Source organism: Acanthaster planci, linkage group LG20 (assembly GCF_054643075.1).
Source record: "Acanthaster planci isolate LZ-2023a linkage group LG20, COTS_SCS, whole genome shotgun sequence".
Lineage (NCBI taxonomy): Eukaryota > Metazoa > Echinodermata > Asteroidea > Valvatida > Acanthasteridae > Acanthaster > Acanthaster planci.
In genome coordinates, this window is record NC_141796.1 from 5,388,256 (window position 1) to 5,405,656 (window position 17,401).

The following is a 17,401-nucleotide window of genomic DNA, read 5'->3' on the forward strand; positions in this document are numbered from 1 at the left end:
AGCGTGTTCGCGAGCAGGATTCACAGCAAGATCGAGAAGCCAAAATGGGAATTCTTTTCTAGAATCTCCATGAAACAAAGAGCTGGTGAACACATTGAAAATTAAACGAGTGCTTCAATAATCCTTAGAGATAATAGAAGCACTGGAGATTGTAGCTTTAAATGAAACAGTTTATAGGCGCACAGGCCGTTGTACGCATATCACGCGCAAACCGTTCGACGGGTTGCACTACACCAACTACGCGCCTGTGGAAAACAGAAATAGCGCCGCCTGTTGACTATCGTGAAGAGGTTGGCCTCCCTTTTTCACTGAATTTTATGGGGTTAGCCACGAAAAATGTTTTATTCGCCTTTCCCCAAAGATACCCCCAAAATAGCAGCAAAACTGAGTGCTCATTTCTCAATGTAGCCGCCCGCCTCTATTAAAAATAGGACTGCAATTTGGGGCTTTTTGTAAAAGAAAAAAAATTCAGGATTTATAGAAATAATTTTGTGAGCCCTCCTACTTATGGCATGTCTTATTGTAAAAACCCCGTGGGATCACAATAGATTGATGAGCTCGTGCGCAGAAATACATATATTTGGTGGAATATGCACCCTTCCTTCCCCCCGACTTACCTTAACAATGGATGCAGTGGAGTACATGTAGCCTCGTAAGTTGTAAGTCATGAACTTGGGTACTTCAGACAGAGTTATACTTCAGTCACTTGTTGCAATTACTAGTTTCACAAATGGTTTTAATCTTTGATTTCATTATTTATTTGCAATTTTAATTTCATGAAGCTGTGACGATCTAGGGAACACCAACAACTTGGGTTTGTTTTGTCGTGTTTTTTTTGGGGGGGGGGCACGCTGTGTCTTGTGAGCCTCAGGGGCAACCCTACGAGCTATGCGTTTGACAGTGTTTGCACCAAGGCCCGCTTCCACCTGACGAAAATAACAGAGGACGGCCAAAGTTGCACCTTCTCTTGAGGATCAAGAAATTAACTTTGGAAGATTTATTCAACAGGTAATCTTAAAAAAAAATATTTTCAAGAGTCATTGGCTTGTATCACCGACTTGAGACTGCCTTCAGGGTAATGCACTATATTCTGCTGGATGCAATTTCTGCTAGACTCAACAAAAAAATCAAATTCAACCTCAAATGCAAATGTTGTAAAATTGCCTAATGTAAAGCACCAAACAGAGTATAATTAAGTCAAACTCACACAAAATTTAGAAAATAACATACCGTACGCGTAGTCTGTAGTGTTACGTCACAATCCTAGGGAACTCCCTCAGTGCATGAACTGGCCAGTCTGTCCCATCAAGTAAGGATTTGTAAACCAATGGCTTGTTTAGAAAACAGTTTGTTCCAAATAAACGTGCTACATTTCCAGTCAGTTTCCCTATATAGTTTGTTCGTGCTCTATTTTTTCTGTTAAAATTTACTGGCTCTTCTAGAAATCTGCTAAAAATCATTCCACCGAACTTTGAAATTTTTGTTGAAAAATCTGTCAAATATAACTGGCAATCGACTAAAAAGGCCACCCTAACTGACACTTGCATGTTGAGCCTATCTTCAAGATTACTTCGTTTTTCTAGTCTTGTTTTCTGCAACGTATTTTGGGTCGAATCCGAGTCCAAAAAGCTCCAAAAATGGGTTCAACATTAAAATATCCTTTATCGACATAACGTACTTTTCGGATTGACGCGTACGCACGTGTTTGTAAATGAGGGCGCCAGCCAAGGTACAGTACAGTACATGGAGCGGCTCTGAGTGAATGATATCAGTATACCATCAGACGTCTGTTTCATTTCAGTAGGCCTACCCAAATCCCTGAAATAGTCGTCTGCTTGATAGGAGCTTGACACCGATCGTTGAAGTGACATACCCGCCACAAGAGAGACAGTCCGGACGTTTCGCAACATAACACTGGAAGCCCGTGAGTGGCTTAGATGAGATAAGGGACCAGCTACTATTCAATTTATGACATTTAACAAGAAAATAACTGTTGAAAAACAAATAGAGGTGAGAAAATATTCTTTGATAAAAACAGGTCGACGTATAGCAACGCAAACCTGTCACAAACTACGACGTGAATTTTTGTTCACAGACTTGGGCACAGCAGAAAATATCGACCACAATTTATTGGCCGCGTACCCTGCCTGGCTTCTAGGCCCCGTCTTTCGCAGATCGTTTACCGTTGCTATTGACTTAATCCACGCAGGGAGATACAGGGATCGTAAATCAGTGTGCTGCAGGTGGGGACCTTTGTCCCGTGGACTGCCGGTGTTTACCCAGTTTTGTTGACAGGCATTGCGTGAAATAGATTGTAAAGGAATCGTAAGCTATCAGGCACACCGTGGATGTTCAGTGTAGCCCAAGAGAGTAGAGTGCAAAGACCTGGTGAGGGATTTTGTTTCAAAGTCAACAGGAGCTCATTCGAGGAGCAGATATTCTGTACAAAAGACACGCCATTCGATATCAAAGCAAAGTACAGTGGTTGTGGTCATCTACAAAAACCAAAGGAAGCGGGAGAAGAAACCCACAACATATTCGTAAAGGAGTATATCACTGATCAGGTACGTGCAAACTGCAGAAGTGATATCTGTGGCACATCCCACTATTAGTTATTACTGAAGCAAATTGACGGGAATATTTGGCATCCCAAAGACCCTTTTCGACCCATCAGCGATTTTTCCGGTCTGTGATGCTTGGAGTTAAAAAAAATGTCAGATTGAAAATTACTGATGACGTACGTTCCAATGGATAATCATGCAAGGTTTTGGAATGGGATATTTCGAGACACAAAAATATAATATCCATAAAGTCTTATTTTATTCCATCAAAATTTGGAACCAAGGTATCTGTTCTTGTGACTAATTACTTGTATCGCAAAGAGCGGTGTCGCAAACAGCGTCATTTGAATCATTAATGTGCGCAAAAACTGTTAAGCATGTGGGAACTACTGAGCATAGTATGAGAATAGCCTTCATGTAAATAATGCACAGGAGCCCGAGGTTTGCTTAAGAGTTAATCCTAGTTACAACTTTTGAATTGGAAATCGATCTGAATGGCTTGAATTAGGTCCCCGACGGCCCCTCTGTGATCATAGCTGTGCACTGGCGGACTGGCGACCACACGCAGACGGCGTCTTCCTTGAGACGAAATCGATACAAACTGTGCGACTGGTGGTATTGTAGTCCCTGACAAGATTAGAGTGCAGCGGTAAGCCCGTCACATAGGGTTTTGCAGTCAAGTAAACTTTGTTTGAACTGTTGAGGGCTATATAGATATGTGCATATGTTACACTTGAAGACTGTTATTCCTTACTCTCTTAACCTTTGAAGTGTTTCAAATTCTAGTGATTTGCATAGAGCTATAGAGTTTGCCCCTACCATGCCGTAACTAGATGTTTAGCCTACATGGTTCAGTGTCGGGTCAAGTCATGAGGAGTGGCAGATGTTCCAAAACTAACGTCCAAATGCAATAGGCATTCATTAGGATGCAATTCGATAGTATTTCCAAAAGTAGGAGAAACAACTAAGGGGAGTCAAATAGTTACAATATCGCTCTCTTTTTCAATACTTAGGTCTGACATATCTTTTTCTGTGATTTGGCAGAGACATTAATGGAACTAACTCAAATATGTCTGGCTATTGTAGGATCGACCCGAGATTGGGATTGAAGACGAGAAAAAATGTCTGTAATATTCTCATGAAAGGCAATGAATGGAATCTCCCCGTTCTTTTTTCTTTCTGTCCACATTTCTCCGTGTTTTTGCTGTTTTGGTTTGTGTTGTTTTGCGTTTCACCCTGTCTTACCTTTTTATCGGGCGTACAGACCAGACCTTTTTGGTTTGTTCGCCCAACATTCGATAGCGTAAGCACAATAATCACGTTAAGCAATTTTATGTATCTTGCATCCCGTCTTATCAATGAGCATACATTACGTAAAGCCGCTCGATTAATTGAAAAGGATATTGTTTGCTCAATTGCTGATTTGTTAAATATATGTAAGAGTATATCACAGCAGTCCAGTGCCCTGATTTGTCAGGAAAAGCTTGTAACTGACTAGATGAAAAAAACGTAGGCTACAATTTGAAACAAAAAAGGTCTCACTTTCCCCATACATTACAGAGGAACGGCTGCAGCGTGTGGAATTCATGTCAATGAGCCTTCACTTTAAGAATCCGAGCCACGCAAATAACTGGTCTTGCTTTCTTCCTTGGCAGGTCATGGGAGAGCACTTGACCCCGCCCTTTGACCTCGCCTTGGCTGGCAGCTCTTTCTTCGGCATCCGCAATGTTGGCGTGGGGCAGTGTCTCCTGGATCACGGCGCCGTCGTGCTACGCCATGCAGAACACCTCGGGGGAATATCATCCAATGCACTGGTAGCCGGTGTCATGGCAACGACCCCTGCGAATTTAGCTGTACGTGCATGCTATGTCATTGTATGTATAGTTTGATCGCATTGAAATGTGGGGACATTTCTTCCGTGTGATGCAAGTAAATGCCTCTGTGTATAGTATACCCTTATTTGGGAACTGTCGATTTCATCACAATAAAAATCGGCGTCTCTCAAAATCCCAAATATCAAAATCAAAGCCCAATTTCAATGATCTGCCAACCATGCTAATATATCGCCAATAATCATTAGTTTCATATGCATTTAAAACTATCCATGCAAAAAGGTTTTCTAAAGCAGACGTTACGTGCAACTTGATATTCTTCAGTGCACGAAAACTCTTTGACATTTAGTTCAACATATGAAACAGGAGATGCTTTCTGAACACATGCAGGGAGCGCTGTTGCATAAATGCCATGAAATCTGGCCTGTAGTCGTTACGGGGAGTTCATCCGAGCAGAATACGGAGCTAAGGACATAACTAATTTTAGGCAACTGATTTTAAACAAAACTTTGACATTCTCATCGTGTTGATCTGTACTTTATAATGAAAATCGATGCCTAACCAGAGGCGTATTCAAAGGGGGGGGGCAACTTACCCCCGACTGATTTAAAAAAAAAATTTCAACTGAGAATTCTTCATAGGTAAGAAGGAAAGAAACTAATCGTTATGTTAAATATCAAACAAATTGCCTATATGTTTCTCCCCTATTTACATGTTGAATGAGCCCGAAAGTGCATTTGCTTTTGAATTTGCCCCCCCCCGCCCCGCCCCTGACACCAAAAGCTGGACACGCCACTGTGCCCAATTAAGACGACCGTACGGGCGTTGTTTACGTTGGCAATTTTGGTGACCGTGCCAGCAAAATGTATCACGGTACACTCTTTTGGCATTGCGGAACGCATAACTCCTTTGAAATTGAACTTCCCTAGTTATGCCACGGGCTTCGTTTTTGTAAGTCACAGAAAAGTGCAAATACAACTCAAAATTCATATGACCGTTCTTTACAATTTATCTACTTCCAGAAATATCTGTATGCCTTGTACGACATCGTGGACGAGGTGGCACCACTTCCGTTTGGCGCACTCACTCCGGGATTTGATTTTATCGACCGTCTCCGCTCATTGCTGAATGAAAACTTACCAAGTGATGCTCACGAAAAGGTACCGGAGCATTAGCAATACTTAATTCCCCAATGGTGGTCATGTGTTTTGGGCCGACAAGGCATTATTATAAATCAGTTCTTTTATCATAAAATTCTTTTCTTATCATTTTACAAAAGAGTGCGTTGTGTAACCTAGCAACGAAAATCCCTAGACGCGCAATGTCTACAACATTTTGCACAATAATATTTGAACCAACATTTCTTGCAATTTTGTGAGTCCTCAGCATCGATGTTTCTCACTTCATACGGAGGGGCCACCTCAGAAAAGAATTTTTATTTCTACCACCATTTCTTCATAAGCATTAAACTATCCTATAGACACGTTCTGTATTGACCATACAAGCAATTTTTTGGTGCTGTGTTGCACCCAGGATTTGTCATTGGATGCTCGCCGCTGACCTGAAACACCATAATTTCCATTATCGATATGGAATCTTCTCGTTCTGCGACAGGCCACGAACCGACTACATGTCAGGGCGACAGCGCTCAGCATGATTGATAAGTATGATCCAGTTAGCGTACACGACGTGGACCAGGGAACAAGTTCAAGCGTACGCGCTAGAGGACCCAAGCAGTTTGAAATTGGAGACAGGTGCTGGAAGATTGGGGACGAGGTTGAAATCGCTAGCTACAGAAGTCGAGAAGAATTGATCGAGGTATAAAAGTCAATCGAAGTATTAACCACCGTTAATGGTAAATTCATCACTCTTTATTAAACAATCAGGGTGAACTAACTGATAACATCGAACGTAACTGACCAAAGTATGATTCAAACCCTTCGATTTGAAGTTTGTATAGAACGAACACTGAATGGCACAGGAAGCCTTTTTTTAATGAGGACATACTTTGATTATTTTGTTAGTATTAGTATTTCATTTAAGTTACCAGTATGCTTTAGGGACTTTGCAAAAAAATGAGCTCCAAGTTCGGAAAAATGCGCGCGCACGTCTTGGCTCTGCAGCGTCAGAATGCATGTAGCCAATCGCCAAAAAAAAAACCAAAAAACAAAAAAACGTGCTGAAAAATCAATTCGCTGATTACGATGTTGAATGGGAAAAAGATCTAGTTTCTCTCACTCCATCTCAGTTAAAGGTTAGCCTCATTTTCAAACGTGTGTCTTGTTTTTAGGTGTTACTTGGTTGTATCTACATTCCATGGTTTCCAAGTTGGAATCCACCGCAATATGATGGCCGAGTAAGTACAGCATTTTTCAACAGAGAGCAATTTACCCCATAAAATAGAAGCTAAAAACCCTTGTATCAATCCGATTAACAAATTTATTTTCTCTTTAGTCATTGAGCCTTCGAGCATAAGGAATTAATATCAAAACTGGATACATCACTGTAGACTGGTAAACAGTCACTTTGGAACAGAGACCCAGTTTGGTATTCCAACTGCGGTTGTGCACTCCATGATCTGAATGCGCTGTTAGTAAGTCCAAGGGCCTGTTTGTTGGACGCGGATACGAATCCCTATCAGTGGTCCAACACTGGTTCTCTGACACAAGAAGCCGCATAATGGATAGCGCGAACCAGCTTTGGGATCACTGATCGAGATCCAGATCAGTATGAAACAAACGAGCCTAAAATAACGCATTCACGGCAGAAAAATTATCTTCACCTAAGGGAAGGCGTCCAAGCTACATGTTATATCTATTGCCCATAGATGCGTATGCACTTGCCGGCCGAAGCCAGTTAAGTAATTAAGACAATGTATTACTTAGGGAGAAGAACAGGCTGTGCTATGTAAGCCAGCAGAGGTCTTTAAAGAAGAAGGAGTAGTAATTTTGCATGGTCGAACAAGCCGCGTAGCGCAGTTCATATTACGAAATGGATAACTGAGAGTCACAAGAGTTACTCTTAGAGTGTAGTTAATGTGCGTTGAATTACCGTATCTTTTTGCTGTTTTCGCGTCGCTATATTAACACACAAGCACGAAGAAATACTGTAATAGCGAAATGTCACAAAGAGCATTTAAAGTTGTAACTGTCAGGGCACAACAGCTGCACTTCACAACATGCTGATAATAACGATGATAAACAATTTTGAACTACAAAATGCACGAATTTCAAAATGTATTATGCCTAATTTCGACAGTTCCTGGCCGATGCAACTTTATCCAGGACCAGCAACCTTCCTGTCAACGTTGATTTCAGCTTCCGGCCAGCAAATCAGCTTATCCGGATCTCGCCAGATCCCAAGTCCCGCGCGACCATGCGAGATAAAATCGCCTGTGGCTGGGTGGACACAACGGGCCAGCGCTTCGACATCAGTGCGTTGGAGATGTTCCGCACGGGGAACGGACTGTACCCACCTCCCAAGGGCCACCTAGAGGCTTACTTTGCAGACGGATACGAAGATGCAACGCGGTTCTTGAAGTTTTATCACTGTTACGAAGACAATCCGAAGGGTCTTGGTCCACGTCGGGATCAGTACGCGGCCATTCATTCTGTGGACGACCTTAGATAAAACTGCCAAAAAGCAGTTTAATGGGAAAGCAATAACACATTGCAGTTTCTCCATATCTCAGCTTTGACTCTGGCTGTTGTGTTGTTTATAAATCTCTGGCGAGTAAGGGACCAATTTGTGGGACTCTTGTAAATAAATGCCACATGGACAGAATGTATTATAAAACAGCACACTGGATCGGAATCATTGTCGATTCTCTGCCATGATCAAAATAAAATGTACTTTGCATGTATGAAGTGGTCAAACCGATTTATAATAACTTTGTTTTAAAACAGAGGTGATACGGGTGAGGTTTGCCTCACGGAAGTCACATTGCCGCACAGATACTGCATCCAATCCTCTAAGGAAACTACATGATAGCGAATTAAGGCAAAATTTCATAATCATTCTAAAAAAATTGTTGTTGTACAAATGTGATTCTGTGGGGAATATGTGAAGGGTCAGCCTAATCCTTTCGTAAACACACAAATATGAAGGCTACAGATTCTAAATGGCAGCTTTTAACCCTTGCATATAAACGGTTGAGAGGGATCCTTCCTGCTCAGCTTGCCAAACATAACGTAGTTTGATTGAGTTAGATTCATTGAGCGTGTTACACTGGGTACGTCAGAAATCCAGAGAAATAAGCATATTTATGGGAACTGCCGTAAATACATTTGCCATCGCTACCAAACCGAAGCCAAACTTTGTATGTCTTGGCCAACACAATGATGGCTGAATTACTGGCCTGTTGGTGATAATTCACGATTATCATATATCGAAAAGATGGGATGCCCGTTCTTTACATGCTGTACAAGAGGCCGTGTTGACGGTGAAGAAGTAGGCTCTTGATAGTCTTGATAGTGTTGTCAAAGATGATGACATCGTGACAGCTCCCTGCGACACTGGATGTGCTGTAGGCGCTGAATGCGATTAGTACAGGGCAGTGTTGGTGAAACTGGGATAGCATTTCTCGGCTGACTCTTTTGCCCATTTTCATCAGGTCGTCACTTAACTCATGGCTTCCATTGGTCATCTTTCTGCCCTTCACTGATACCTCCCTTCTGAGCCGCAAATCGTAGCTTCCCCAGCAGTCCCTGTCTCCCTGGCTGGCCTTGGTCTACCTTCCGTCCTTTGTCGCCAGTTTTCTCCTGGGGTCCAGGCAAGCCTGTGCTGGGATTGCCCTTGGGGTCAATAGGTCCTTGACCCCCAAGATTTCCAGGGATGCCTGGGACGGTGGGTGTTCCTGCCAGGCCTTGGAGCCACGCAACATAGCAACTTGAAACTTCTTTGGCTTCTCCCTGGGCGACACAATAACTGCTGGTGTGCCGCAGAATAAAAATCGCGAAAAGCATTACGGTTGGTTTTCGTTGCACCTGTGTGTTTGAAGATACGTCAATCACCCTAATGAACCAGTAAATTTCTCCCGAATGACAAGAGATATCCATTAAAAAACTTTAAGAAACAAAAAGATATTTGTTGATTTGGGTGCCGTAATATACCAGTTGCTTGCCATTTGTTTAATGTAAACAGGTTTCTGCAGTGTTGTTCTACCGCCTCCTACTTGATGCTCATCTGTGTATGATAATAGGTGAGAATGAATTTGTCCTGGCTCGCTGCTTTTATTTGGTATATCTTTCCACATATTCACAGTACGTTTAAAATAGTTTCCTTCTAATACACACATTTCCAATTTTGAAATGCTATTTATTGGGCATTTGGCCTCGTGTGTGTTTAAGCATTTCCTTGTATCCTCTTGAATAATTTTTGATACGTTTATGAAGTGTGCAAATTCCCTCAAAAGCTTCTTTTCTGCAAACGTTCAATGTATCAAGGCCACCATTAAGTGGAAATGCAGCCGTAGATTAACGGTGCTGTTCGTCATGTGCCATTATTAAAAGACCTATTGACTGGTTTAATTATAGTAAAGGGACAAAACCCCCTGTGAAATTATTCTTTCTGGCAAGCAGTCGTGTCGAAGAAACCAAGGAAAGAAGGTCATTTTCATCAATCTTAAAGAGCCATTTTTGGACAGTACGGTCATTGGTTCTGAAAGGTTTACAGAAATAGAAAACATTTAGTTCATGTAAAGTATTTTAAAATAACACTAAATACGTAACCATTTCAAAAATATCAGAAATCCAATGTTTACCCCTTTAATCGGGACCATGAATAAAAAGATCCTGCGTTTCCCCGTCCACAGATTCCTCACTTGGCTGTTTGCACTCCATCCCAGGTTGGTTTGATGACGTTGTCACCAGAACGCCGACACGTACAGTGTACATGTACATTGCAAGATTGCACTCAGTGCATGCAGTATCACACGCTTGCATTAGACCAAGTCGTTGGCTGGATAGCTTTATCAGTACAGGGTTGATAACCAGGGAAGTGGACCCATTTGACTAAAACCTACTTGCGTCAAGAACAGTCGTTAAAACCCCTTCATAGCATTGTAAGAGGTTTATTAACGGAAAACCTGCAAGACTGGAGGCAGTTGTGAAGGTAAAAGACGATGCATCAAAGTATTAGAGAGTACAGTACAAGACTAAATATTGGGAAGTCCTGTTGGTAAACCTTGTAAACCTTTATCACAATTTGAGGGCAATTATGACCCTTCAAGGTGAAACAGTTGCAGAAACCTTTCATAGCATTAAAGGAGAATGCTTGAAGGGTGGAAAATGGTCAGTCTGTTGCTAAAACGGATATGAATGGAAGTGAACTGCATTCTGGTCAAGTTATGACTATACTCCTTGGCACGACTGTACATATGTTACACTGCCATTTTACGTAGATATGAATGTTAATTAAGAAAGCTGTGAAGTCCCTGGTTGGCCATCAAAATGTGATTGGATTTAAATCAATCGTTAAATAACTCATGAGAAAAGGCTTTCAGTATTTTTAATTTTTTTCAATAAAATTGAAATAAAACAAAATTTCATCCTAAGCTCGGCCATGTTTTCTATGTCTTTCGTACGAAATGTAGTATCAAAGCGTATGGATTCTAAAATTATCATACCTGCTCAACTAAAAACTAAATTGCTTTTTACAGACAGTTCAGGGGTACGTTACAGAAATTGTACAGGGGTTAGTTTACGTTAAGTATTTCAATATGCCAATGAATACGTAACCCTTAGAAATCACAGGCAAACACTGTTTTAGTTCAAGAAATACACGGTAGGATTGCGTCTTTTAATTCTACCTTGAACTGAGAGAGTGTCTCCGTTTCGGCCAAGCTACATCAAACACAACGTGCTCTATTGCAAGCGTGCGATACTGCATGCACTGTGCGTTATGTGCATGTACACTGTAATGTCACCGTTCATGTGAAGACAACATCCAATCAGCCTGGAAGCGCGAACGGCCCAAAGGGTTTTTTTGTGGGTGGGGTTAAAACTAATGAGGTAAATATTAAATTTATGATTTTTTGAAATGGTTCCGTATTTACTGTTATTTTAAAATACTTTATCTGGACTCAAGGTTTCCATTCCTGTAACCTTTTAAGTCGTATTTAAAAAATTGTTAGGCCTATCACAGCTAGTCCTCGAAGGCTTTGCTTCACCAACATCATGCTGATGCATAGCGGATTGTTGTACACACTTACCAAAACAAACTGGACAAAATACCACTAGATTACATTTCATACCTTTGATAAAACAATCCGTCAAAATATATCGTACAAAGCGTGATTCTGTGTTGAAATGCGAAGATTCAGCACCACTTTTAGATTCAGCACCACTTTTCCACAAAACAGATTTCATGGAGAAGGCAGTGGATATTTTGTTGTCCCCAATTAAAGTTCCCTGATGATAATTCTGCCAGTAGCCTTATATTGATTGGCCCATATTTATGACGTCATGGTACCCGGCAATATGTACCAGTCGATAACTATTTCACGGACGTGGTAATAACGCCGACATTGATTGCAATGCCTGTTGTGAACGTGACCGTAAATTCCCCTTACATGTGATGTTGTGGTAAAAAAAATTCCTGACATGATGCACTTCGGAAAATTTCAGAAAATCTTGCTTTGATATTTAAAAAGTTCTTCAAATAGATAAATCCCAGAAAAAAAAATAACAAAAATTTCACTAAAAAAACAGCTTCATGTATAAAAAACTTCATTTCGTGACTTTGGGGCGCAATGTAAAAATAGTTCATACTGCACGAGAAAAAAAAGGAAATTGGAACATTGAAAGAGAAACGGAAAATTGAGATATATGCACTAAAATATGGGAGGTTGTTCAAATTTCACTCACAATGTGAAAATAATTGCGGGAAACATGTTGTCTTCCTGGAAAAGTAAAAATAAAAGTGGGCTGCGTTAGGGGTCACAACCCGTTAGAGTGCATGTACAGTACAGTGTACATTGACGTCATTAATAAGATCCAATCAAAAATTGTACTGGAAGTATTACCAGCGACGGTAAATAGTATTCATAATATCCACTGTCTACGGAGAAAGTTTCTGAAAATGTTAGCTACGATTACACAGCTTTTAAACCACGCACAAAAAGTTACATCAGATCAGTAACTATTCGTTTGGTGAAAACATTTTAAGTTGGGGATGGTTCATTCGAGTGTCATACATTTGGGTTAAGTTACGTAAATCAGAAATCCGGAGAAAAAAGCATATTTATTAGAACTGCTGTAAAAACCTCTGCTATTGCTACCAAAACGAAGCCAAACTTTGTCCCCCGGGGCCAACACAATGATGACCGAATTGCTGGACTGATGGTGATAATTCGTGTGATTATCAAATATTGAAAAGATAAGATGCCCGTTCTTTACAAGCTGTAGAAAAGGCCGTGTTGCCGAATTTATGCTTAGGAAGCTGGCTGTGAAGAAGTATACACCAGGCAACGAGCACGTAAACACGCCCGATTGCGAACCGTACCCACCGCCGAGATTCGTCTCGATGTTGTCAAAGATGATAATGTCACCAACATCGCCTGTGGCGCTCGATGTGCGATAAGCGCTGAAAGCAACGGCAGAGGACGGTGTTGGTGTTGCCAGAGTGGCATCTCCTGGGTGTCCCTTTTGCCCCTTTTCACCAGGTGGTCCCTGGATTCCTGGCTCCCCTTGGTCACCTTTCTGCCCCTCCCCTATGTTTCCCTTTCGCCCTGCAGGTCCCAGCTTCCCTGGAAGTCCGTTTATTCCTGGCTCGCCTTGGTCTCCCTTCCGTCCCTGCTCACCGGTCTCCCCCTTGGGACCAGGCAAGCCAATACCAGTGTCACCTCTGGGGCCAATAGGTCCTTGACCTCCAGGATTTCCAGGAATCCCAGGGACGCCGGGTGTTCCTTGGGAACACGCACTGCAGCAACTTGAAGCTCCTTTTAGTTCCTCTTGGGCCACACAGTGACTGCTCAAAAGCCAAAGCGTCAGAACGACAAGTAGCATTGCGGTCATTTTTCGTTTTACCTGTACATTTGAAGAAACGTCAAACACCCTAATGGACAACTTAAAATTTTTCCTCGGTGTAACATGTAAAGCGAGATATTGAGGTAAGTACGGAAACAGAAGAAAAGTTAAGTTTATTTGGATGCTGTAATCTGTTATTTTTCTCTTGCCGCTCATTTCTTTCAGAATTGCTAACAGATTTCAACGACGTACTGCCGGTAGTTTCCTACTTTCCGGCTATAAAATTTGTAAAGGAGTCAATGGAATATTATTTAGTTAAATAACTAAGAAAAATACAGACAGGAAACCCAAATAAACCTACTAGCTTTGTAAAATCGGAGCCTGCTCCCTGGTATCCCTTTTGTGTTTACCTACATCTGAATAGTTTCCTTTCTTGTTGGTTGTGCGCTACATCAGGCTTAGGATGCCTAGCTTTAGCAGTGTGCCACACTTATAGGGATGAAGCTGCAGTGGGCCCTGATTGTATTCGATTAGTCCGCCACACTTACTCGTGGCTGTCCAATGGGAAAATTGCACGTTGGAGTACACAGCGACCTCAGATTACACGAGGTGCACAACTGGGTAAAAGCGTTGTGCTTGTTTACATTTCCAACACGAAGTTGAATTATCAAAATGGAAGGACTATTTCACATGCCTAACTTGACTTGAACATGTTTGCGTCTTCATGCAATCGACTTTCATTTGCATTGTTCACCCAAGCTACACTGCATTGTGGGATAAACCGGCCAGGGTTGGTTGCTTGTGCCAGGCCGGAGTAATTGCGAAATGCCAGTGTCAAATCAAGGATGTCATGCTTATATACTCGAGTAAGCGCGGGGAAATAATCTGACATGCTCATGGAAGGTCATGAGCTACCTCATTAACCTCGGTACCCAAGAAGGAACTTTATCAAGCGTAAACCACAATGTACCCAGCATTTTTGTCCAGGGCCCAGACCAGGGGCCAGTATATCAAATCAAGAATAGAAATTACAAGCCGCTGAATATTTTATTTCACTGCAGGGAAGTATTTACACAAATCCACCTCCCCCACGCACAAGGTGCCCTCTTGGTTTCATCACATTTTCTTTTTCTTTGTTGTCTACGTGCCCAAAATAAGTCTACCATAAGTTTGAGCAATTAATTACGCGCAACCGTGAGAGATAGAATGCTTTGATGCGATACGTTGACAGGCAGTGTTCCTATAAGACCCTTTATGGATTACGGGATCAGTAACAGTAACAGTAACTTTTGAGCACTAGCGAAGGAAGCGGGACGCCTGGGGGGCCAATGGCTCTCCACTTTTTTGATGGGGGTTGACCCCCTTCAACTTTTTGCAAGTCTTATATTGATGTGGGACTCAATGAATCGGCCTATTAAGGGATGATTGATAGTCTCAAAGCTGCTCCCTTACTTTGAAAATCGCTTTGCCGCCGGTGCTTTTGAGTAATTGGAAACAAAGGTAAATGCAGGAATTTTGTTCTTTTCTGCCACTTTCATACTTTTCATTAAGAAGGACATGATGGGGTTTCATCTGGTTGAACAGACTGAAACTTTCAAGATATAACATGCCAAACCAAGAAATCAGTAGAGCAAGGGTAGACTCACCATTGACGCCATTGTGGCTGCTTCTTCAGACCATATAGCTCTACGAACGGGAAGAGATCAACTTCGGAAATTCAAACACAAAAACAAAGGCAGAGATGTTTACTTCTCTTGCTCTACACAAATATTGTTCTGTTAAAGACAGCATTTACTCATTTCAATACAGCTACGTGGGAAGAACAGCCTGTAACCATCGCCTTGTGTCCACTGCAGTACAATGAGGTGAGGTGTGCAGTACATGAGCTTTGAGAATTCGTGGGACATATTTTACCATATATAGTTCTCTTGACGGCACATTCGAGTATTGCACGCAAAATAGACAAATTCGATTGATAAATGGCATATCACCAATTGGAGAGGAGCACACAATATCTTAGTTAACAGTAAGGACGTTTCTATAAGAGACAGAGACAAATCTACACAGGTATAGTTGGTCTCTCTGATAGAGGTATCAGTAAAACAAAAGGAGGTCTTTGATAAAACCGACACATGCCGGATTAAATGTTCAATATGCACGCCATACCTAAGCACAAACTGGAGATTTTTATTATGAGTGCAGCGTTCTGGAAATATTTGCTGCGATAGTACACACGTAGAGTCGTTTCTAAGCTTTTAATCTACACTTGGACAGATTACAGCTGATTCCCGTTTAGCCGTTTCAATTCTTGTATGCTGTCAACTATTTTCCTTTATTTCTATTTAAGGTTGCTGGAGTCTGTTTTCACTTTGGAATCAATTCCACACATTTACCAAAGTGACCCGCTGCATGACTGGCTTTAAATGGCCTGGAACTCTCCAAAATGGCCTTCAGTCACTTGCTTTGTATCCCTCTACACCTTGTTGGTTATTTTTATATGCGCCATGGTCGTGTGCTTTTGACTGTATTAAAGGGCCTAGCTTTCCTTCCCAGGTTTACTCAGCATAGGGACATCTTTAAGTGTCATACCAAACAACAAAATGTGTAAAGAAGTATGTACGCCTACGGACAACCAGGACCTTTGGAAATTCAGGCCTTTAGTCGACTATGATATCAGTCGATGAAAAAGCAACGGCATCGATCAGAAAAGTGTGATACAACGTAAAGAACACGTTCTGTACCAACTTTTCGAGGCTTCTGGGAGGAAGGTGTCAATTTCCACAATTCACAGGTTTCTGCATGAGAAAGGACCAAAGAGGCTATGTAACTTGGAGGAAGCCCCTCTTTCAAATATGCCATCGCGAAGCCAGACGAAACTACGGGAAAGCAGAAGATTAAAGGTAGAGGCTCCTGGGGTGTCTCTTGGTCTGACGAAACAAAGATGGAATGTTCACGACGGGAGGTACAGGTCTCCAAACTAAAGAGCTCTATCAAACTAGGACACATTTTGCCTCTATGATCCAGGATAAATTTATAAGAAAAATGTCCAATAAAGAAAGGAAGACCACTTTGAAATGAGGGAACCTGAATCAGTTTTTTTTTGAAAGCTGAGACTTGTACGTCAGAGAACCTTTCGACATGACGTGACCCGCAATGCACTTCTGAATGGGTTTGCTCGATGGCTCTAGCAGAACTTGGGATGGCCAGCTCAAACCGTAGACTTTGGACAATTTGTGCACAAAATTTTCAAAAAAGCTATTGGACTGAACTCCACAAATACCGTCAAGAGGATTTGGTTCAAATTCACCGGTGATTAACAATGCAGAGCGCAAGCGCGAAGTTGCCATAGAGAGGCCTTTCATCGCAGTGCATCATGGGAAAACATCGACACGGGCCTATTAACTTCCTGCGCCGAGAACGTTGAATCTTGATTTTTTCAGAAAGTTTACATGGCTCGGTTAAAACTTTGAAATGGTTTATTTGGTATGAGTTACACTTACCAAGGGGTGTTTTACGTTATACAAAGTGCTCACATCACCCAAATTTCCCCATGTTAGGTATTGACGTACACTTTATCGGGATAGACTACCATGTTTATGTCGATCGAAAAATGAAAAACGGCCTTCCATTGGCAAACTCCTGGTGGCCCACCGCATTGTGAATGGCCCATATTGGGCATGCCTCCAAAACTGTCTACTGAGACACATAAGTCGCTTTTCATCAGCTGTTTGCTGTTTGTGATATCTGTTTGCTAGCAAGCACAAGGCGAAACGACGTCATGGCCTTGATTTTCTTCCTTCTTTCTCGCTTTCCCTATTAGGTACATGAACTCTATGTGCCGTTCAGTTTTGGTTTCTTTATTGTTTAAAATAATTATGTCAGGACGCAAAAAAAATGTAAACCTGCTCACAGATCCAACATCAGTGTAGATCCTACACATGTTTACATTATACATAAGTAGCTTTAATACTTTTGATTGAAATGTAAAACTTTCATATATGGGTTAATTAATGCTTGAAACTATTCACAGCCACCTGACGTT

The 17,401-nt window shown here is 41.6% G+C and overlaps 2 protein-coding genes across 3 annotated transcripts; one reads left to right on the forward strand and one right to left on the reverse strand.

Annotated features, from left to right (window-relative positions):
• The first annotated feature begins 1,884 nt into the window (after window positions 1-1,884).
• Window positions 1,885-8,582, forward strand: LOC110978004 (patatin-like phospholipase domain-containing protein 4). Of its 2 annotated transcripts, none has more exons than XM_087130580.1 (7): window positions 1,885-2,564; window positions 3,070-3,210; window positions 4,122-4,414; window positions 5,416-5,553; window positions 6,008-6,211; window positions 6,684-6,749; window positions 7,652-8,582. In XM_087130580.1, the coding sequence occupies exons 3-7, from the start codon at window positions 4,148-4,150 to the stop codon at window positions 8,021-8,023; spliced, it is 1,047 nt and encodes a 348-aa protein (XP_086986706.1). In that variant the 5' UTR covers window positions 1,885-2,564; window positions 3,070-3,210; window positions 4,122-4,147; the 3' UTR covers window positions 8,024-8,582. The 2 variants fall into 2 exon arrangements, with proteins under 2 accessions (XP_086986706.1, XP_022088317.2); XM_022232625.2 differs by having other exon boundaries at window positions 1,889-2,564; window positions 4,217-4,414.
• Window positions 8,583-10,273: 1,691 nt separating this feature from the next.
• Window positions 10,274-16,680, reverse strand: LOC110978006 (uncharacterized). The gene is made up of 2 exons (XM_022232628.2): window positions 15,006-16,680; window positions 10,274-13,419 (listed from the first exon to the last, which is right to left on the reverse strand). Exons 1-2 carry the CDS (start codon window positions 15,015-15,017, stop codon window positions 12,595-12,597), a joined length of 837 nt encoding a protein of 278 aa, XP_022088320.2. The 5' UTR covers window positions 15,018-16,680; the 3' UTR covers window positions 10,274-12,594.
• Between the last annotated feature and the right edge of the window lie 721 nt (window positions 16,681-17,401).